The following is a 24,374-nucleotide window of genomic DNA, read 5'->3' on the forward strand; positions in this document are numbered from 1 at the left end:
AGAACTCTTCTTAAGTGGAAGGAAGCTTCTTAAGTGGAATGTGCAAAATTAAAGTTTTTAAGTAGAAAATAGTATTTATGAAAATAATTAAAATACAGAGTATAGTGAATTGTATATTTTTTATAAAAAAAATTAAAAACGACGATATCATTGTCCGTTTTACTGCAAAAATCGTCAACTGCCAAAAGGACATCACCCAACCCTAGTAGCCTACATTAGATGCCCTTTTAGATCATTTCCTCTAGTCTTCTTCTTTTTTTTACAAAAATTTAATTAGAGATTATACATAAAAGTGTTAATTTTTTCCTGACCAATACTCAAACGTTCCAGGCGGGCCTGTAGGTTTCTGCGCTGTTTACCGACATCAGAGTCCTCAAACAGGAGCTCGCTCACATTTGCCCCGTCCAGTAAACTCAACATGCTAGTAGACAGGTCCTTAGCAGTCTGCTTCAGCATGAAGAAGGAGATCATCATGGGCAGTTGGTCAGCCATTCGCTGGACCACAATCTGGAAGAAAATCAAAGAGCTACTTAGCACTGCAGTCTATACAGTCTCTGAACAAAGCTTCATATTTGTTCACATTCGAAAAACTAAGATCTACCTCATAATACGCCTGGACCATTTCACTGTACTTGCATGCTTTGTTTAAAGCAGATAACTGATCTTCTGAAAACTCCTCATTTGTAATCTCACTCAACATCTTCAAGTAGATGGGATCTTGAGTGTAGATCATGTTTTCCATTTCAAACTGCTCTGAGATCCTCTGCTCTGCCTTCTCTTCCTGACTTGCCTGAATGTTGATGATTTTGTCCTATGTAGTCAAATGAAAAAGTATAGAGGAAGCTTGGTTAAAAGTTGATGATTGTTTAGTTTTATTTACCACTAATAAGGACCAATATTTACCATAGTGATATCTCGAAGAGCAGGGTATTTCTGGAAACACTGATTTACTACAGCAGTAAACTGCCCGATGATGATGTCTTTAGGAAAAATACAAAAATCTAAATGACAAACAGCCACAAATGGCTCACCATTCAGATGTGTTAAAACTGCAAAAACGTTCCCAATGTTGTTCAGTAATAAACTCATCTTTTTTCGTTTCATAATACTTTTCCCAGTGACCAGAAATATCTTAAGCATGAAGATGTGTGATGGTACCTTTGATGCTGTTGAGCACGTTGAGGCATGGTTCTTTAAGTGTGGCCACCTGCTTCTGCAGAAGGTCCTCAAACATTTTGTAGTTGATGAAACAAGGCAGTTCCCTCCCTCGGTATTTCGGGCTGGATGCTATCATCTCTTTAGCCGACTCTTCAACTTGTTTGGGAACAAGACAAGATTTCATTTGAAGAGTCACAAACATCAGAGTCAATAAAAACTTATTTAGGTGTCTTAACTTAAAAAATATACTAACAAGATGTCTTTGTTTCATTTAGATGGCCATTCCACTTCTCATATAGAGCCCGAAGCTGGACAAACAAATTCCCCTCAGTTATCAGCTCTCCAGATGAGATGGACTTAATTTTATCATTGAATCCTGCTAAAGTCTGAGGACAAAAATAAAAATGTGTTACCTAAAAAGATACATTATACACTAAACATTAATTAAATAAATATACAGTAAAAACATACATAAATTACTTGCATAAATCATTTTTATGGCAATACTGGAAGATTTAGTATAGTCAATATTGCAATAATTTATTGTAGCCATAACTGTTACACAAGTGTTGGCAGACATGTAAATTAGCATGGCTGCATCTTACAAAATTTGGTACACATCTAGAGACACATCAGCTGCTTGGACCTCAAATAATAATTTTGAGAAGCAAGAAAATGAAATTAAGATTAAATTTTTACTTCAATGAAGAATTGTTTGGCCATTTTAGGATCCTGTGGTGGTCCAGCCTCGCACTCTTTGAGCATATTCTTCAGCTCCCACAACTGCTTTTTTATCTGCTCATTGAGCTGTGGCAGTAATTTCTGACAAAAAAGGATAAAAACAAATTCACACAATGCTTTTAGAACACGCTATGTTCAATAAATTTAGTGATAGAAAAATATGTACAGATTTACTAAACATGGCAAATTAGCTTGAGAGCGCAATCCAGAAAAAGCGCAGATGGGAGTGGAAAGTTCTGGGTGTGATCTACTGACAACATGCAAATAAATGAACAGATGCAGTCGGATCATTTCCATAATGACCAACACAATCTACCAGTTAGCGTCTGGTAGCGGTAAAAATTGCGCAAACATCAATAAATTGTCAAGGGTAAACCTCAGTAAATCACATTGAGTGATTCATTTAAATATTATCCTCTTATAAATTTTGCATCTGAATGGGAAATGCACATGTAATAAGGTCAGCCGCAAAAATAATTCTGTCCACGCCTTTTCAGTAAAAAAAATTCACTGCATGTCTTTAGTTAGCCCTGACAGTAGTTTTTAACACCAAAAGTGGGTTTTGTGCAATTTTTGCCATTTGGGCCTTGTTCGTACTTCTAATGAAGTGCATGAAACAGCATCATAAACATACAACTAAAAACACTAAATTACTGTCGGACAGTTCCTCAAATTTGGCCCTGGATGACCACTGCCCTGCAAAGTTTAGCACCAGCCCTAATGATGGGTGAATAAGGCAAGAAATTAAAGATCAGAGAAAATTCTTTACTCATCTTGTGCGTCTGTGTGTGTGCATACAGTGTGAGAAAGAGAGAGAGAAAGAGAAAGAGGTTTTATATGTTTCAATGAGTTATATGTGCCCTCATTAAGTTTCACTGGCTCTTATTTGCTTTCACACAAGAAAACAAACAAACAACCAAATAAATAATTTAAAAATATGAACCCTTTCCCTGCCATTGAGGAATTTTTCGTCATTTATGACACAATGCTTCCCCACCATTGACAGAATTGTCAGACAATCCATATTTTCACTGTTATACAGCAGAGAGTGCCATTACACATCTTCTGAAACGGTACAGAATCTCCAGATCAAAACACAAGCGAAGAGGTAGAAACTAGTGAAAAAATCATGGCTTATGCAAGTTGTAGTCTTTGATAAAAAGGATTTGCTATTATTTTATTTTTATGAAACTTACCCACATTCAAATGTTGATAAAAAAGAAAGCATGAAGCTATATTTTAAAAGATTCTGTTCTTTCTTTTGATTTACTGCTTTACTATTTACTGTTCACAATTAGCAGTGGTTGTAGTCAAATGAACGCTGTCAAATATGTTTGCCGCAACGAACTAAAATAAATAAATACAAATATTGCTCTTAATGCCATGACCTCCTTTGAAAACAGTGATGTTCTATTTTAAAATGAAGTTTGCATCCTTGACCATTAGAAACTTACTTTGATGTGACCAACGAGATGCTGAGTCAGCTTGACAGCAAGACATTTAACAGTCGCTTTATCCTCCGTCAAGAGGAATCTGTAGAAAAATAAAAGCATTTTTTGGACGGTGGACTACTATATAGCTTGATAATCAGGTATTTAAAAAAAATATGATAACTGTGGTTTGGGCAAAGTGAACATTACTAACATTAATTAACAAACTAAAATTATTAAAAGTACTTTTAAAGATACATTTGCTGAATATGCTAACTTCAGTTCAGTGCTATGCTAGAAAACTGGAAAAAAGCAGCCTGATCTAAACAGTGCAAATCATCATTTAGAGAATAAAATGTTAAATTATTCTTTTCAGATTGTAACCTGAATTTTTCATGCGTGTGAAAGAAATCTTTCTCCATTTGCATCGCCTTCTCCAGAGAAATGTTCTCGTTGATCTGCTGTTGTCCTCTACACTTCACCATGATGTAACCTTTGCGGAGAGGAATCACTTTGTTCTGAACAATGTCCAGAATGTTCTTCTCTGTTCCCTTGTCTATGAGATCTGGCTTGGTCAAAATGCCTGTGAGAATGAAAAATTATATTTTGTAAAATCTGCAAATTTTCTGACAGAAATGCTTTAAGATATTTGTTGATAGATGTCGTGCGGATCATCTGCTTCATTACCGACAGTTCTTTTCCCCTCAGGATCAACTTCTTGTGCCATTTTTAACGCTTCTGTTGTTGCAATGTCAATGTTACAAGGGACCACTACCATGTTTATAGTCTCTTGCTTCTCAATAAATTTCTTGATCAGTCTTTTGATCTACAAGACATGAAGGCATAGTTTAAAAACAGAATAACTGAAGTACTGAATGTGGCATACAAGACATCTACAAGACATAAAAACAAGGTTTAAAACTCGGATTAATACTGGTTTAATGCGAAATGTAAAGTGCAAAATGAGATTATATTGCTCACCTGGTTTCCAATATCATCTGGTTGTCCTTTAACTGGGACTCTGGCAATTCCAGGTAGATCGATCAGTGTGAGGTCACACACATCTGGTGACATGACCTCTAAAGTGATGAGCTCATCACATATTCCAACCCCTTTTCCTGCCAGCTCATTCTGGGCTGTAGGACACACATTCCACATAATTACATGTTTTTCAACCTGAATGCACAGTTTAATACAGAGCACCTCTGCATGGTTATGCAAGGCTAAAATGTCAAATGTCAGGCTACAGCAGACTACAGTAGAGTTAACACACTGTAATAGAGAAATGTATGCTACAGTTACAAATAACTATCCCTGTATCCTAAGTGGAACTATTTGACAAAATTATTCCAAATGTGGACTACACCCTCACACGATTTTTGCTTGGATTTTCCCATCGCACAGATTTGAGTCGGCAACGCTAACAAAGTTGGCCGTTGGATTTAGAATTTTATGAACAATAACAGACACTAACAAACGCTGATTGAACATGTTCAGTCAGATGAAACCAATCCCTGACCAACGCCAACAGATGCAGACGGGTAAAAAAGATTTTTAGCTAAAAACATGGTCCTTGGTGTTTCATATAATAAGGGACGGACTGGGGCTAAAAAAACAGCCCTGGACTTTCTCCCAAATAGGCCCATCATCCGTCCATTCATCCCTAGCCATGCGCAACAGACACTGTACTATGGTGTACTATGTACTACACTGTATAATTGGCCCTCATTCCTTTAAAGGGGGGGTGAAATGCTGTTTCATGCATACTGAGCTTTTTACACTGTTAAAGACTTGGATTCCCATCCTAAACATAGACAAAGTTTCAAAAACTAATGTTGGGCGTTTGATGGAGTATTTCTTTGTCAAAAATACTCCTTCCGGTTTCTCACAAGTTTTGGAGAGTTTTTTTCGAGTATGGGTCCACTTGACGTTAATAGAACGGAAGGTCCTTGTATGGGCTGTACGGGCTCTTCTCCCGGTAGGGTGCGCGCGCGCGTGACTAGAGCGAGAGAGGAAATGCACGCCCGTAAACACTCAGATGCAGATCCAGTCGCCGCGCTCCACTTTATTCCTATGGGTGACTTCAATGTTTCAGCACAGCATTCCGGGAAGGGAGTGATGCATTTGAACCGATTTGAGCGCAAAAATGACGGGAAGCGGCACAACGCTTCAGTCGCGTCGCTAAAGTGGATCTCCACCGTTCACTGCTGTCAGGACTTCACCAAATCATACCAAAGAAGTGTGTTTTTGACGGAGCGGTCCCAGTGATAAAGGTTCGGTCCTGCTTTGGAAGCAGCCGGGGAGTAAAACTGCTTCAAATGTCTATGCTATTGGCTATCGTCACGTGAGTAAACATCAGTAAACGACACGATCGCGTGCTTCATCATTCAAAGGCGCTAACGGTTACTCCATTGTTGTTCTCTGTATAACGTTACACTAGTCTGACGTGCAAAACTGTTTTGCTTGCTACTGCTAAGGTCTAGTCGCATACAATAGTCCATAAACCGAATCATGTCCTCATAAACTGCGAGTAAAGACACACAAATGTTGACAGGGCACTAAATACAGTACATACCACAGAGACGGACGTCCTGCTGTAGCCGTTTCTTCTGCTCAATTTATTTCAGCCTCCTAATGATTCTGGATCATTATCTGTATTAGCTGAGCTCGATAGCCATGAGTTTCTCCACGCTTGAGGACATCACCACTTTGCGCTCTCGTCATTCTTTAGCTCCTCCCACACGATACACCTCCAGGCGCTCGTTTTTTTCCGGAAAGACTCGGTACAGCCCATATTTCTTTTATAAATATAATAAAACTAAAGACTTTTCGGAGATATGAAGGATGCAATACTACTCTATAGGTACTCAAGATTGACATGAGATTGACTGAAACTGAGTGTTTCACCCCCCCCCCCCCTTAAATTTTTCCCATCCACCTTTTTCCTTACGTTTTCTGTTTGCGATTCTGTCACGATTTGATTTCAGAAATCTGGGGACCATTTAAAAACTGGCTAGTAGGCAGATTCGTCTTCCTCAGGTTTTTTGTTGTTGTTTGTTTTGCACGTAGCAGCAGGCCTATATGTGATCGTATTAGTGCCCCTGCTGATGACTGTTCATATTGTGTTATTAGTAGGGCTGTTAATCAATTTAAATATTTTATTGTATTTAATCACACATTTTTATCAGTTCTAAATGTAGGCATACCTTAAATGAATATGTTTCAAGTTTGTAATACTCTAATCAACATGGGTATGAACATATGCGTGCTTTATGCAAATGTACGTTTATTATTGGTGAAACCATACTCAGAGCATGAAGACTAGACATGTATCCAAGGTCATAGATGTTTTTCAAAGAACTATAAGCTTAAAAATTCAGAATAAGCAGTGTGTTTCTCTCATTTTAAGAATGTAAATAAAGGGTTTTTACACTGGCAGTTTAATTCAGCACAGGGCACAGTTCGTATGAAAAAATGGGTAATGTGAAAGCTGTCATGCGGACCTGGGAGTGTACCAGAACGGCACCATACCTGGAGGAGGTCCATATTCCACGAGTAGGCATATAGTGCGTATTTTGTGTGTGTGTGTGTGTGTGTGTGCCCACCAAACTGTGCTGCAATTCACGCGAACAGTGTGAAGAACACAGACTTGGGAGCGCTCTTGTTCATAAAATGCTGTTAAAATGAATTTCCATAACGCGCTATTAACGCGTTAATTTTGACAGCCCGAGTTATTAGACTTCTTTTTTTTTCACCGACTGCCGGGCGACCGCCTTCGGCTGGACGGCCGTTCTGGACTTTTCCAGAATGCACAGATTGCCAATCCGTCCCTGTAATTCAAGTGAATGGCTACCATCACTTTGAGATAAAAAACAACAACAACAACATATACAGGCAAAAGAAAAAAAAAATGTCCCTCACAATAGGCTACATTGAGGTCTTATATGAAGCGAAACAATTAATTTATTTACAACATTATTATAATAAAAATAATCCATTACATTTATATAACGCTTTTCTAGGAACTCAAATCGCTTTACGAAGGGGGAATCTCCTCAACCACCACCAATGTGCAGCATCCACTTGGATGATGCGACGGCAGCCATATTGCGCCAGAACGCTCACCACTGTCACGTCACAGACAAGGGAAAAGGGTGCGAGGACTCAAGTGCAGAAAATGATATATTTATTTATAAAATAAAACATAAAACCAAAACAAAACCCACAAGGGGGGAAAATACATAATCAAAAACCATGAACTGAAGACATACCACACAGGGAACCGGGAGACGATGACGAGACATATACACAAGGATCCAACACAGACTGACAAACACAAGGAGCTTATAAGGGGAAGAAATTAAGAAGGAACAGGTGGGAGAAATCAACACTAATCAGATAACAAGGGGGAGGGATCAGACAATTACATGAGCACATGCTCAGAATGACAAAACCCACATGTGCACACAAGACAGGACAGGCATGTGACACTACCCCCTCCTTAAGGAGCGGCTACCAGACGCTCCTCTAGGGATGGGCGGGACGGACCAGGGAGGGACGGGAGGGACGGACCAGGGAGGGACGGGAGGGACGGACCAGGGCGGGACGGGAGGGACGGACCAGGGCGGGACGGGAGGTACGGACCAGGGCGGGACGGGAGGTACGGACCAGGGCGGGACGGGAGGGACGGACCAGGGCGGGACGGGAGGGACGGACCAGGGCGGGACGGGAGGGACGGACCAGGGCGGGACTGGAGGGACGGACCAGGGCGGGACTGGAGGGACGGACCAGGGCGGGACTGGAGGGACGGACCAGGGCGGGACGGGAGGGACGGACCAGGGCGGGACGGGAGGGACAGGGGAAACAAACAAGGAAGGAACAGACAAGGGAGGGGACAACAAGGGAAACATGAGGAAAACAAAAAGTTCAGGAGACCATGGTGGCCCACAAAGTTCAGACACCCAGGGAGGCACGGTCAGAGCAGGGTGCCAGTTTTGCGCGGGCAGGGCAGGGTGCCGGGGTGGCGCAGTCAGAGCAAGACGCCTCAGCGGCGCAGGGAGAGCAGGACGCCCCAGCGGCGCACGGAGAGCAGGACGCCCCAGCGGCGCACGGAGAGCAGGACGCCCCAGCGGCGCACGGAGAGCAGGACGCCCCAGCGGCGCACGGAGAGCAGGACGCCTCAGCGGCGCACGGAGAGCAGGACGCCTCAGGGGCGCGGGCCGAGCAGGACGCCTCAGGGGCGCGGGCAGAGCAGGGCGCCAGGGAGGCGCGAGCAGAGCCGGACGCCTGAGAGGCGCGGTGAGAGCCGGACGCCTGGGAGGCGCGGTGAGAGCCGGACGCCTGGGAGGCGCGGTGAGAGCCGGACGCCTGGGAGGCGCGGTGAGAGCCGGACGCCTGGGAGGCATCTCCTGCCCAGCGGTGTCCACCAGAACAGAGTCCACCGGCATAGGGACCACCGGAACACGATCCGCAGGCACTGGGACCACCGGCATACGATCCGCCGGCAGTGGGACCACCGGCACAGGATCCACCGGCACTGGGACCACCGGAACACGATCCACCGGCACAGGGACCACCGGAACACGATCCACCGGCACTGGGACTACCGGAACACGATCCACCGGCACAGGGACCACCGGAACACGATCCACCGGCACAGGGACCACCGGAACACGATCCACCGGCACAGGGACCACCGGAACACGATCCACCGGCACAGGGACCACCGGAACACGATCCACCGGCACAGGGACCACCGGAACACGATCCACCGGCACAGGGACCACCGGATCACGATCCACCGGCAAAGGGACCACTGGAACACTATCCACCGGCACAGGGACCACCGGAATACAATCCACCGGTATAGGGACCACCGGAATACAATCCACCGGTATAGGGACCACCGGAATAGGCACGGAGGGAGCCTTCCTTCTCCTCCTCCGTTTCCAGACCACCGGAACAGGGTCCACCGGCACACCATCCACTGGCACTGGGACTACCGGAACACAATTCACCGGCACTGGGACCACCGGCATCGGGACCACCGGAATACGATCCACCGGTACTGGGACCACAGGCACAGGGACCACTGGAATACTATCCACCGGCACTGAGACCACCGGTACAGGGATAATCTCCCTGGCAGCTCGTTCCTGCTCTCGAGCGAGACCCTCCACCATTGACTCAAAAGTCCCCCCATCATACATGCTCCTAAAAAGCCAGTCCATGGGCCCATCGAGCGCATAAAAGAAAAGATCCTTAAGAGGGCCCTCATTCAGCTTCAATCCCTCTGCTGCTTCAAGAAACTCGATCGCAAAACTCCTCAGATCGGTCCCATGTTGGCGGAGGGATGCTAAGGTCTGGAACCTCAGGATGCGCTCATAGTGGGAGCACGAGACAGTAGGAGCAGGTAGATGGGGCGAAATCCTCTTCCGCTGAGTCCTCGACATTGGTTGGATCCTTCTGTCACGTCACAGACAAGGGAAAAGGGTGCGAGGACTCAAGTGCAGAAAATGATATATTTATTTATAAAATAAAACATAAACTCAAAACAAAACCCACAAGGGGGGAAAATACATAATCAAAAACCATGAACTGAAGACATACCACACAGGGAACCGGGAGACGATGACGAGACATATACACAAGGATCCAACACAGACTGACAAACACAAGGAGCTTATAAGGGGAAGAAATTAAGAAGGAACAGGTGGGAGAAATCAACACTAATCAGATAACAAGGGGGAGGGATCAGACAATTACATGAGCACATGCTCAGAATGACAAAACCCACATGTGCACACAAGACAGGACAGGCATGTGACAACCACACACCAGCTGATTGGTGGAGAGGAGACCAATGTAATCTGATTATATGTAATCCACAGCCTCAGCAAATGGTCCTGAGCGTGTTTATGACAGTCTGGAGAGCAAACTTCCTGTCACATTATGAGCTGATCCCTACCCTTGATCCCACAACCCATATATAAACGTACAATTACGTTCACTTGCATTAAGGTGCATCATTTTTTCTTTCCCTGTTTATGTTTTATTGACTCCCGAGTCCCAAAGTAATGTAAATTAACATACATTTTTCCCTTTTTGGTGAACCATCCTTATAAGTATGATGTGTTCAGCGACATGATCTGAGCATGTTTAATATTATCATTCTATAATGTTTAATCTTGGTCAAATATCCTTGTTTGCATTATGTAGTGTAGTAAATGCATTGATGGCATCAAGTTTACAGATGAAAAGAAGACTTATGTAATGTGAGTAGTACAGTAATTCTGTAGTCATAAAACTGCAAGTTACTTGCTTTGTTTCAATATTAAGGCCCCGATATACTTCAAAGAATGAACTGGTGTGATTCTCATTTCGAAACAAAATCAAGCCAAAACTAAGTTCTTTTGAGATTCATTTCTGGGATTCGAAACAGCTTGTCAAAGCAAGCTTTTCAGAAAAGTATTGGTGTGCACAGGTCTAAGCCACATACTACATTTATACAGGTGCTGGTCATATAATTAGAATATCATCAAAAAGTTGATTTATTTCAATAATTCCATTCAAAAAGTGAAACTTGTATATTATATGTATTCATTACACAGACTGATATATTTCAAATGTTTATTTCTTTTAATTTTGATGATTATAACTATCCCAAATTCAGTATCTCCGAGAATTAGAATATTGCGAAAAGTTTCAATATTGAAGACACCTGGTGCCACACGCTGTACTGCAAATGCTCTAAAGAACGCTGAAGAAGAGCAGAAATGAGATCTACAGCTCTCTGCTTGCAGTATTCCAGTGACGCTCCTCAGGTAAATGAGTGAAACACACACAAACACACATCCATTATCAAATCATATGTCATTAATAGCGGTTCACTTGCAGATTTCATTTTCCAACAGGACTTGGCACCTGCACACAGTGCCAAAGCAACCAGTACCTGGTTAAAGGACCATGGTACCCCTGTTCTGAATTGACCAGCAAACTCGCCTGACCTTAACCCCTATGGAGAAAATCTATGGCGTATTGTGAAGAGGAAGATGAGATATGCCAGACCCAATAATGAAGAAGAGCTGAAGGCCACTATCAGAGCAAACTGGGCTCTCATAACACCTGAGCAGTGTGTCACGGTTCATGGATTCCCTGTCTCACTCTTGGGTGCGTGTTGAATGTAGGTGAGGGCGGAGCCTGGGATTGGCTCATCACACACCTGTGGCTGATCACCTGCACCAGCTGCAACTCATCACCTTCACCCTATTTAGTCTCTCTGTTTCTCTCTTGTCTTTGTCAGAGCGTTGTTGGATGTTTCCCCTTGTGTCTCCGTGTTGGTTGTCGTTTCCCCCTTCCGTGAAACGCTGGATCCCTTCCCGGATTACCTGTACCGACCTCCCGAGTCACAGCTGCTCACAGCCTGCCCGTGTCGCCAACAGAGCCTCTCTCACTGCTCTGTCTTATCCGGACTTCTTCAGTGTTCTGAGTTTTGACTTCTGTGACACTATCCGTCAAATAAACTAATTACTTGCTTTTGAATCCTGCCTCTGTGAATCCGTTACAGAACGCTCTGACCAACCATGGATTCAGCGAGTATCAACGCCCTACTGACCAGCAGCAACGAGAGACTGGACCAGCAGGAGGCGAACTTAACTGCCACAGGAAAGGCAGTACACACCTTGGTGGCACGGGTGGCCGAGCTGACCCAACAGATGCAACAACTCGTCGGTCCCACTGTGCCCGACCCACCGCCGATTCCCTACACACCATCCGCATCGCGGCAACCGGAACCACGTCTGCCTACCCCCGAGAGTTATGCCGGTGAGAGCAATTTTTGCAGAGCCTTCCTTACCAAGTGTTCCTTGTTTTTCGCTCTTCAACCGCAGACTTTCAACACGGAGAGATCCAAGGTGGCATTCGTCCTCACCCTGCTCTCCGGACGAGCCGCACTTTGGGGAACGGCGGTGTGGGAGAATCAACATCCTTGCTGCTCCTCGTTCCAGACGCTGGCGGCGGAGATGAGAAGGGTGTTTGACCGAGCGGTGACCGGAAGAGAAGCGGCACGTCAACTCGCAGAGCTCCGTCAAGGTAACCGCTCGGTCTCGGATTATTCCATCGAGTTCCGCACCCTGGCCGCCGAGTGCAAGTGGAACGAGGAGGCACAGTGGGACATGTTCCTGCATGGGCTGGCTGACCGCATCCAGAAGGAGATCTTTACCATCGACCTTCCGGAGAAGATTGACGGTCTCATCGATATTGCGTTGAGGGTGGACGCTCGTCTGAGTCGGCTGAGGTCCAGGATGGAGCCTCAGCTTGGGAGCGTCGAATGCCCTCAGGCCAGCACTACGGATGCGGTCAGCCACACCTTCGACCCGGAGCCCATGCAGGTGGGTCGAGCTCGGCTCTCCCGGGAGGAGAAGGCGAGACGGAGATCCCGTGGTCTTTGCCTGTACTGCGGCGGGAACGGACACCTGCTAGACTCCTGCCCGGTAAAAGACCACGCCCGGCGGTAAAAAGAAGGCTACTGTCGGGCGGGATCTCCGTGGAAAAGACCTCATCCTCCACTCTCCTCCCGGTGAGATTGCTGTGGGCAGCTCAGGATTATTCCAGCCTTGCCCTTCTCGACTCGGGAGCGGAAGGTAACTTCATTGACTCTGCCCTGGTTCATAAACTCAACATAACCACCATTGCACTCAAGAACACCATTTCTGTCAACGCACTTAACGGACAAGTTCTCCCTGACATTTCATTCACCACTGAACCACTCACACTGATCACTTCCGGCAACCACACTGAACGCATTTCATTTTTCATCCTGGACTCCCCTTTGGCTCCCATTGTCCTCGGTCACCCTTGGCTGGAGTTACACAATCCAAGGGTTGACTGGGGACAAAACTCTGTGTCTGCGTGGAGTGATAAATGTTATGAGTCTTGTTTGGTGTCTGCTTGTTCGTCTGTGTCTCGTTCTGTTTTTCAGAGTGAGACGGTGAATCTGTCTAACGTGCCTCCGGAGTACCTCGACCTGAAGGAAGTGTTCAGTAAGTCCCGAGCTGCTTCTCTTCCTCCGCATCGTCCCTATGACTGTGCTATAGATTTACTCCCAGGTAAGTCTCCGCCTAAGGGCAAACTATACTCTCTTTCTATTCCAGAGAGGGAGGCCATGGAGAAATATATTTCTGATTCTCTAGCCTCCAAATTCATCCGCCCTTCCTCTTCTCCAGCGGGGGCGGGGTTCTTCTTCGTGGGGAAGAAGGATGGTTCCCTGCGACCTTGCATTGATTACCGAGGGCTGAATAACATCACGGTAAAGAATACCTATCCTTTGCCGTTGATGTCTTCAGCTTTCGAGAGGTTACAGGGAGCATCCGTCTTCACGAAGTTGGACTTACGTAACGCTTATCATTTGGTTCGCATCAGGGAGGGGGATGAATGGAAAACCGCATTTAACACCCCCAGGGGGCATTTTGAATATTTGGTCATGCCTTTCGGCCTTTCCAACTCCCCAGCGGTTTTCCAGGCACTCGTCAATGATGTGTTGAGAGACATGGTTGACCAATTCATATATGTCTACCTGGATGACATTTTGATTTTTTCTTCGTCTCTCCAGGAACATGTTCGACACGTCAGACAAGTGCTTCAGAGGTTGCTAGAGAATGGGCTTTTTGTCAAGGCGGAGAAATGCGCTTTTCATGCACAGTCTGTTCCTTTTTTAGGGTACATCGTGTCATCGGAGGGAATGCGCATGGATCCCGACAAGGTTAAGGCTGTGATGGATTGGCCAAGTCCAGATTCCCGTAAGGCCCTACAGAGGTTTCTGGGGTTCGCCAATTTCTATCGGCGTTTTATTCGCAATTTCAGCCAACTAGCCGCACCTCTGACTGCCTTGACCTCTCCCCGAACGACGTTCAGGTGGTCCGATACAGCCGAGGCTGTATTCGCCAAACTTAAAAGCCGCTTTGTTTCGGCTCCCATCTTAGTCGCCCCTGATTCAACACGTCAGTTCGTGGTAGAGGTCGACGCGTCAGAGGTGGGGGTAGGAGCGGTTCTTTCACAGCGCTCTCCCTCAGATGACAAGATGCACCCGTGCGCGTTTTTGTCCCATCGTCTTTCTCCTGCCGAACGCAATTATGACATTGGTAACAGAGAGTTGTTGGCCGTCAAGTTAGCGTTGGAGGAGTGGCGTCATTGGCTTGAAGGGTCGGGGGTACCTTTTATTGTATGGACGGATCATAAGAACCTTGAATATATTAGATCTGCTAAAAGACTCAACTCCAGGCAGGCTCGGTGGGCACTTTTTTTCGGACGTTTTGACTTTGTTCTCTCGTACCGCCCCGGGTCTAAAAACATCAAACCCGACTCTTTATCTCGTATTTTTGATGCTTCCGAACGCCCGGTTACTCCCGAGTGTATTTTGCCAGAGAAGATAGTTATCTCTACACTCACATGGGAGATCGAATCGAAGGTCAAAGTGGCCTTAGAAGGGGTAACGCCCCCGCCCGGCGGCCCACCGAGTCGTTTGTTCGTTCCGGAGGGGTTAAGATCCGAGGTCCTCAAATGGGGTCACTGCTCCAACATTGCTTGTCATCCAGGGGTAAACCGCACTAGCAGTTTAATAAAGCAACGATTTTGGTGGCCACTTATGGCTCGCGACATTCACAGTTTTGTTTTGGCTTGCTCGGTCTGTGCGGTTGGTAAGACATCTAACCAACCTCCTCATGGGTTACTTCAGCCGTTGTCTGTTCCTTCGAGACCCTGGTCCCACATCGCTCTAGATTTTGTTACCGCCCTCCCGCCCTCCCAGGGCAAGACGGTCGTTTTGACCGTCGTGGACCGATTCTCGAAGGCAGCACATTTCATTCCCTTGCCCAAATTACCCTCAGCCAAGGAGACAGCGGTATCTGTAGTAGACCACGTCTTTCGGTTACATGGCCTCCCGATGGACGTGGTCTCCGACAGAGGTTCCCAATTCGTGTCCAAATTTTGGCAGGAGTTTTGTAAATTACTAGGAGCCACGGTTAGTCTGTCTTCGGGTTATCACCCCCAAAGCAACGGTCAGACTGAGAGAGCCAATCAGGATCTGGAAAGAGTGTTGCGATGTTTGGTATCCAAGAATCCTTCATCCTGGAGCCAACAACTCTCTATGGTTGAGTACGCTCATAACTCGTTACCAGTGTCATCTACGGGCCTTTCGCCATTTGAGTGTAGTGTAGGTTACCAGCCACCTATTTTTCCTAGTCTGGATTCCGAGGTCGCGGTCCCCTCTGTTCACGCCTTTATCCAGAGGTGTCATCGCACATGGACCAGAGCCCGTGAGACTCTGCTCCAGGTGGGAGCGCGCACCAAGGCTAAAGCCGATCGCCACCGGTCTAAGCCTCCCGTTTACGTCGTGGGTCAAAAAGTGTGGCTTTCAACCAAGAACATTCCTCTCCGCTCCGTATCTAATAAACTTGCTCCCAAATTTATCGGCCCGTTCACTGTCACCAAGATCATTAGTCCGGTGACAGTCCGCCTCAAACTCCCTCCGGCGTACAGGAGGATTCATCCCGCCTTCCATGTATCCAAAATCAAGCCTGTTTTTCACTCCCACCTTAATCCGCCAGTCCCGGTTCCCCCACCGCCGCGACTCGTAGATGGGGAACCAACATATTCGGTTAATCGCATTCTGGATTCTAGACGGAGGGGACGCGGTTTCCAGTACTTGGTGGACTGGGAAGGTTACGGTCCGGAGGAGAGAAGTTGGGTTCCTGCTAGGGACATTCTGGATCACTCCCTTATTGATGATTACAATCAACAGGTAAGGTCGGCTGGGAGCGTCAGGGGACGCTCCTAGGGGGAGGGGTACTGTCACGGTTCATGGATTCCCTGTCTCACTCTTGGGTGCGTGTTGAATGTAGGTGAGGGCGGAGCCTGGGATTGGCTCATCACACACCTGTGGCTGATCACCTGCACCAGCTGCAACTCATCACCTTCACCCTATTTAGTCTCTCTGTTTCTCTCTTGTCTTTGTCAGAGCGTTGTTGGATGTTTCCCCTTGTGTCTCCGTGTTGGTTGTCGTTTCCCCCTTCCGTGAAACGCTGGATCCCTTCCCGGATTACCTGTACCGACCTCCCGAGTCACAGCTGCTCACAGCCTGCCCGTGTCGCCAACAGAGCCTCTCTCACTGCTCTGTCTTATCCGGACTTCTTCAGTGTTCTGAGTTTTGACTTCTGTGACACTATCCGTCAAATAAACTAATTACTTGCTTTTGAATCCTGCCTCTGTGAATCCGTTACACAGTGCCACAGACTGATCGACTCAATGCCACGCCGCATTGCTGCAGTAATTCAGGCAAAAGGAGCCCCAACTAAGTATTGAGTGTTGTACATACTCATCCTTTTCAGTTGGCCAAGATTTCTAAAAATTATTTCTTTGTATTGCTCTTAAGTAATATAAAAAAATTCTGAGAATTTGGGATTTCCCTTAGTTGTCAGTAATAATAATCAAAATAAATAAATAAATAAACATCTGAAAAATATCAGTCTGTGTGTAATGAATGCATACAAGTTTCACTTTTTTTAACGGAATTAGTGAAATAAATTGATGATAAACTTTTTGATGATATTCTCATTACAGTATATGACCAGCACCTGTAGGTACATATTATAGTATTTTTAAGCTTTAAACACTTCCAACTGGAAAACAAAACAGATTGAAGGCATTTTCCTAACCTTTTTCAATGTGGTTTTCAACTAAGGATGAATCTTCAAATGTAATTTTCGTATCACGGTAAGTTAAAACAGCTTTCCAGTTGACTCCACCTGTAACCTTCTTCAGCCTCAGCTCTAGAGGACATCGGGTGACAATCCCTATGGCAAACACAGTTCATTTAAAAACTACAGTGAATTATTAACAGTGAATATTATGTGACAAATACATTGTATATACAAAAACAGGTGACAAAAGAAATCATTCTCTTATTATTTGCATTCAATTTGAATATATATGAATATCGAAAGAAGAGTAAAACCAGTCCTCACCGCTTCCTCTTGGTAATGCAACTCCAGAAAGCGCTTCCAACACAGAGCTTTTCCCAGAGCTCTGGTCTCCGATCACTGCAATAGTCGGTAGTGCCAAGTCCTTTTGAATGCCAACTGACCGCAGAGTGTCAATCAGATCAATGTACGGACGAATGCTCTCATCTAAAACGCTGTGAACTTCTCCTTTGATTTCCTGACTGTAAAGATAAAAACATACATTTTATTTCTAAAATGGCACTGTATTATTGTATTTATTTTGTAGAAAAAGGCTAATTAAGTTAATTTTTATTTGTTGGGGATTAGCAGTAACTTAGTCCTGGGCTGCATTTCCCGAAACCTTCTTAACTCTACGTCATTTTTAAGTTATACCTTAAGGTATCCCTTAACGTTAATATGTGTTTCCCGAAACGAACTTAGTTAAGAATACCTTCTTTAAGTCATACTTTCGTAAGGTTGGTCTGGACCACTCTTAGCTATACCTTATCACTATTAAAAGTTCCTTCCACTAGTGGCCACCACTGTGAAAAAAAGCTTCTTTATATGTCAGTCTATCCGAATATAATTCCGAAGTTGTAATATACACCCAGTGTTCAATTAGGCTAGTTGAATATTTTTTTTGTTTTGTTTTTTATTTTTTTATTTTTTATGCAAGGATTAAAATTGTCATAAGAAATTTCATTGTCATAAAATTTCATTACAAACACCAATGGTTGTTAGCTTTTTAATGATATTATCCAAAGGTACATCAGCTGGCAAGCCATTAGACAGGAAAAGCTTAGGAGCCTATTTAAAGGGAATGATTGTGAAGGGGAGTTTAGTCAAACTTTGGCAGCGAGGCATCGAATAGAATTGTGCAAAATCAAAGACAGCGCCATCCGCGGAGCCATTTAGTGTATGTGCACTATTTCATACGTGAAAACTTTAGTCCCATGTCAGAAGGCTGCTATAAAAAAAAAAAAATTGCCTACCACGACAGCAAATTAAGCAGCTTTTAGATCTTGTTGGACCAGCTTTGCCGAGACAAACTGGACGGAGCTCAGCTACTAAAATCAGCTACTTCTTTTTTCTCCGCCATATAGTAGCAGCTGATTATATGTTTTGCGTGTTGCGTTTATATTGAGTAGGCCATCTAATAATATAAATTAGTTATTTACACAATAATGTGATGCAGCTGCTGCATGGTCAATCATCCCTGGTTGTGGATTAAATCAAGACACTGTGGAAAATATATTGTAATAATTTAAATGACGCGTGATGCTCATGGTGCCGTTGAGCATGAGATTGCTTGTTCGTGCACTCATTTCAGAATTATGTAAAATTTAGGTGCAATTTTGTATGATAAATGAAAGTTCAACTATTTCTGAAGTGTTTCTTTTATAAAGAACATAATTTGTTTCGCATAACGCAGTGAAACAGCCCCTGCATAGAGTAAATAATCGATTCTTGAGCCAACGATAGAAGCCAATTCAGCACCACCGCCACGAACAGCACCCTCTAACGTCGCACTTAAGAAGGTATACCTTAAGCGACCTACTAAGGTATAGTTCGGGGAACACACCTAGAAATGGTATACCTTCAGTTAAGTTATACCTTTAGAGTCTTCGTAGAGCGCTAAGAGACAACGTTATCGGGAAATGCAGTCCTGATCCCAGAGTTTGAGCATGCTTTGTTAAACTGCGGAGGGCTTGTGTGTACAAACCCGATTCCAAAAAAGTTGGGACTGCACAAATTATGAATAAAAAAGGAATACAATAATTTACACATCTCCGTGAATAATTATTTATTATGAATTATTCCGATTTTTAGAATGCATATTAAAGGTCCCGTTCTTCGCGATTCCATCTTTCAAACTTTAGTTATTGTGAAATGTTTCTGTTAGAGCATAAATAATACCTGTAAAATTATAAAGCTCAAAGTTCAATGCCAAGCTAGATATTTTATTTAACAGAAGTTCCCTTTCAAAGCCTACAGTGAGCGGCCGGTTTGGACTACACCCCTGCACTTCCTGCAGGAATGACGTCACTAGAACCGTTTGTTGACTAACCCTCCGCCCACAAGAACACGCAACATAGGGGGCGTGGTCTTGTTGCTCTCCCACGTGGAGAAGAGCGCGCATTCAGCGCTTGCATCTCCCCGTTATGGTAAGAGGCGGGACCTTCCCGGACAAAGTGCGCCAAGCTGCTGTCCAATCACAATACGGGAAGCATTGGCCCAATCAGAACTCGTTACGTGTTTCTGAAGGAGGGACTTCATAGAACAAGGAAATCATCAGGCCGTTTTTAGGGCAGAGAAAACAGCGGTGTGCAGATAAGTAAATTGTGTGAAAAATACTGTTTTTTTACACATGAAACATGAACTCGTGTTATATTGCACACTGTAAACATAATCAAAAAGCTTCGAAAACATGCAAAGAAAGGGACCTTTAAGAATACTTTACCCATCAGCCGTTTAAAATGAACAACACTTTTAAAGAGGAGCGCACTGATATAAAGATCTGTGAATCAAAATAAAGCTATAAAAGAAATTAACAAAATATTTTTGGATTTCATTTGGAAAAATAAGCCTCACAAGTTAAAAAGAGAAGTACTCTCCAAATCCAGGGGTGAAAGCGGCCTTGACTTTTTGGACTTTGCAGATACTATAAACACCTTTAAAGTAAGCTGTCTGAAAAGATGCCTTATGAATGTACTCCGTTACTTTTGTAACCTTGGTTCCCTGGGAGAGGGAACGAGTATTGCGTATGGGAAAAGCTTCTTTTCTCGCGAATATAAAGCAAAACTTTTTTATATAAAGGTATCTAACAGGAACTGCGGCAACTGCAGGAACCTATGGAGAGGCGGCTGAAGAGATCGAGCCAATGGGGGCGCTCTAGAGAGACCACCGAAAAAGGGACTTAAATTAGCATATTGGAGGCTATATAGGACCCTGTTTCGCCATAGGTATCAGGTTTTAAAAATCGACTGAAGCGACACCTGAGAAGCACAAGCACAGTGCAGAACGCAATACTCGTTCCCTCTCTCAGGTAACCGAGTATGTTCCCTATCGAGAGGTCTCTCATATTGTGTATGGGAACACAATGTAAAATGCTGTGCGTGCTGACTGACTCAAAATCCCCAACTGAATGAGGGAAAGTAAAAAAAAAACTAGAGAGACCGACACAGACGGGCTTCATAAGGGGAATGATAAGAACCGAAAGAGTCGGTTCGTTTGAACACCTGAACAGATCTATGGTAGAGTGTTATGGTGCTTATGAACGATTGTGTATAAGCGGAACGCAATATAAGCAATCGTGTTGCCAGGGCTGCAGTGCAGACAGAGCCCTAGACGGAGAAAAGCACTGCTTGTAAAGCTGAAACCTTCAAATTGTAGAATCTGATAAAAGTTGACGGAGAGGACAAGCCTGCCGCCGCATAGATATCTTCCATGGAAGTGCCACATGACCAAGCCCAAGACGAGGCCATGCCTCTAGTGAAGTGGGCTTTAATGCCTGTAGGACAGGTTAGGTTCTTAGACCTATTTGCTAGTGAGATCGCATCCACTATCCAGTTGGAGAGTCTTTGTTTTATGACAGCACAACCTTTAGTGCGGCCAACGAAGCAATGAAGAGCTGATCCGACTGCCTGAAGGGGGCGGAGCGCTCTAGATACAATCTCAATGCTCTGATTGGGCAGAATAGGTTTGCGTCTTATTCTCTCTGAGACGCGCGTAAAGGAAGCAGTGTAATGACCTGCATACTGAAAGGGGTTGATAGCACTTTGGGTATATAGCCATGTCTCGGTTTGAGAACAACCTTGAAGTTGTTGGACCCGAACTCAAGACAGGAAGGGCTCACGGAGAGTGCGTGTAAGCCACCCAATCGCTTAACTGAGGCCAAAGCCAGCAGAAAAGCGGTTCTTAGCGCGACGGTACGAGAGAAGAGGAAGAGTGAGGAAAGCTCTGTCTGTCCGTGGCACTTCTTAAGCACAGGCATAGTGACGAGAGCTTCGGCTTGAGTTTGTTTTACTCTCGTGTTCTCTGTCCGCAGCGGTTCTTAGCGCGACGGAACGAGAGAAGAGGAAGAGTGAGGAAAGCTCTGCGGCGGCAGCGGAAAGAAGAGCCGCGGTGGCGGCAGAGTGAAGAGAGCTTTGGCTTGAGTTTGTTCTTCGGCACAGCGGAACGAGAGAAGAGGGAGAGATTCCTCACATAGAACAAGCGTCTTTAAAATGGCGTTGCAGCGGCAACCCACACACACACACACACAACATAGACACTTAGAATAAAGGATATTTAACACCGGATGGCGCAGCTGGAACGCAGGTGGCTGAAGGCGGAGACCCGGTGGGAACCCGGCGTCCTCAGGGCTGCAGGGAGGTTACGCTGGTTGCTTTTCGACGACGGTTTGCTCGATTCCAAAGGTCATCGACGGTGTCGCTGAAGAAGATAAAATCTGATACCAGGGTCCTATATAGCCTCCAGTATGCTAATTTAAGTCCCTTTTTCGGTGGTCTCTCTAGAGCGCATTGGCTCGCTCTCCTCAGCCGCCTCTCCATAGGTTTACTGCAGTTGCCGCGGCCCAGCCAATCAGAGCGCTCCTCGCGCCGTGCTATTGCTGTGCAGCGACACTGCACTTGACATAGATACCTTTATATAATAAAGTTTTGCTTCATATTTTCTCGAGAAAAGGAGCTTTTCCTATACGCAATATGAGAGACCTCTCAATAGGGAACCCATAGTCATTATGGTTTTTCATTCCAAATAAGATCTTTAACATTTTCATCAACAATGCCTTTGCTCGTGGTAATTGTGTTTTGTCCTTAGCTTTTCCCCGCACAAAGTTATCCTTTGGAACAACGCTGATATAACTGTTAGAAATAAGTCCCCCTTTTCTTCTATGGTTTAATAATAACTTCCATTGCATTTGATCTATTTTTTATGATTTTGGAAATATTCTGAATTATAAGCAATTTTTGAACCTCCATAACTTTACAGTTCCACGAAAGGAATACAATACCTTGATAAAAGCAATCCCAGCGGGTTCAATTGAATTAATCAAAAATCACCTTAAGTTCAGCAAAAGTAACAGCGTTTATCTGGCTTTATGCTTGGATAATTGCTTTTATCTGGGTTCTCTTGTAACAAATATAAATTGGAGAAAAGCCTGGCTTTTACCAAGTACATTTTGTATATCTAACAAAGTCAAGGAAATTCATTATAAAATCCTTCATATCTATAGAACAAATATTCTATCTGTTACAGACTGTGGTGCCAATGTCAAACTCACGGAGGCGCAGGAGAACTTGGAACAGGAAACTTTAATATAAACAACTCAGGAACGGACAAAACACCACTTTACAGGGACGTCGACGGACAAACACTGAGGGGAAACTGAGAACTAAATACACAGGGCTAACAAGGTGATGGGGGGGGGGGCATATATTTAATTATTTAAAAAAATTAAATAATTGTATTATTTAAATAATAAAATCTTTTTTTATTATTTAAAAGATAAAGAAAATTATCTTTTATTATGAAAACCCCAAATTGCTGTCCCTTGAATATATCGTTAATTTCTGTATCTTGTATGCTAAATTCTTCAAAGCAAAGATGGCTTACATCTCCTTTAAGTTTTCCTCTCTTTCTTGCTGAATTTAACTATATTATTTCATCCCTTAAACTCATAAATGCAAAAAAGTGAATTTTTTTATGCATTATGTAGATTTTTTCAAAGATATGTTTTTATCACTATGCTTCTTATTTATTTGACTTCTTTTTATTTTTTATTTGTTTTTATTTTTGTTTTTTTAGCCTATTTCTTAAATTATTTTAAAATGATCATTTTAGTTGCTCTCTTGCATTAAAAAGTAAAGCACTTTATATTATGAATGAAATAAACTTCATATGTGTATAACATTTTAAATGTTTTTTTTACTTCAGAGCATATACTAAAAATAAATTAGGCCTATAAAAGCATATGCAATATGCATCTCAAAGTTATAAGATAAATATTAAACATTTTACTGACCTTTCATTTTGAGAACGTTGATCGTTGTCATTATTGTAATTAGAACCGTTTGAAAGAAAAGAAAACATGCCTCGTCTTAAAACGAAAAAAGTTAGTTATAATATTCTTCTTTTTGAGTGCTTCTCAAAAATGTTAGTTTTTATCCAAACACATTTGTTTGTGGCGATGCAGAATAGACACCAAACCCTGTGATTCGGACTGAATTTATAGTGGTCTAGGCTATATCACACCCCCTAATGAGATTGACAATAAAAGTAGATCATGACTCATGAGGGTTTGTATGTGTACATGCTTTATCAGACATGCTTTATCAGGTTGGGTCCACCTCTTTAGAAAGCCCGCTCGGTGCGGGTGGAAATCGCGTTCGCGGGAGACAACCGGAGCATTGTGCGATCGAAAGGGGCACTTTCACTTTCACTTTCACTTGCAAAGGGTGAAAGCAAGTCACAGCAAGTATTTCCTTGAAATTGTCTGACAACAAAAAAAGTGAAAATGAAGCAATGTTAAATAAATAAATAGATCGTAGCTAGGTTTCACCTAAACAGGCTGTTTCTGATAAATCAAAAGGGGTCGAAATCACATGTTTCAGACTGGATCTGTAGCCTATCACAACCCTGATAACTATCTAGTGGGGAAAAAGTATGGCAAGTTTACTTGCGGCTAATTATCAGTACACTTTAAGTGTGTTAGTAAACTTGAAGTGTGCTGTTTTGGAACAACTAATTTTGGAGGACTAAGTACACTGTTAAAAAAAGGCAAATTTTGAACGTTTGCAGTACAATCGACTTGGATGTTTAAGTTATTTCAACTTAAATTATGTTAAACTGACTTTAAAAAATGAGTTACATCTTGTATAACTAATAAAAAAAGGTTAACATTTCTTAACTTATTTTGATAAGGTAAAACAATGTAAAAACATATGTTCTCATAACTTATTGAACATATTTTTTTACAGTGTATATATTATTTGTAATTAAGTTGTATTAAAGCATAACTTTATGTGTATTTAGTGTACTTTTAGGTGCT

At 43.6% G+C, this 24,374-nt stretch overlaps 1 protein-coding gene across 1 annotated transcript; it reads right to left on the minus strand.

The window, feature by feature from the left end:
- Positions 1-250: 250 nt before the first annotated feature.
- On the minus strand, positions 251-23,505 carry mxg (myxovirus (influenza virus) resistance G). Its single transcript, XM_067436269.1, has 13 exons — positions 23,349-23,505; positions 17,348-17,544; positions 17,039-17,176; positions 4,311-4,465; positions 4,017-4,155; positions 3,714-3,912; positions 3,354-3,432; positions 1,858-1,980; positions 1,412-1,544; positions 1,159-1,314; positions 904-980; positions 602-811; positions 251-507 (listed from the first exon to the last, which is right to left on the minus strand). Exons 1-13 carry the CDS (start codon positions 23,414-23,416, stop codon positions 274-276), a joined length of 1,908 nt encoding a protein of 635 aa, XP_067292370.1. The 5' UTR covers positions 23,417-23,505; the 3' UTR covers positions 251-273.
- Between the last annotated feature and the right edge of the window lie 869 nt (positions 23,506-24,374).

Source organism: Pseudorasbora parva, chromosome 25 (assembly GCF_024679245.1).
Source record: "Pseudorasbora parva isolate DD20220531a chromosome 25, ASM2467924v1, whole genome shotgun sequence".
Lineage (NCBI taxonomy): Eukaryota > Metazoa > Chordata > Actinopteri > Cypriniformes > Gobionidae > Pseudorasbora > Pseudorasbora parva.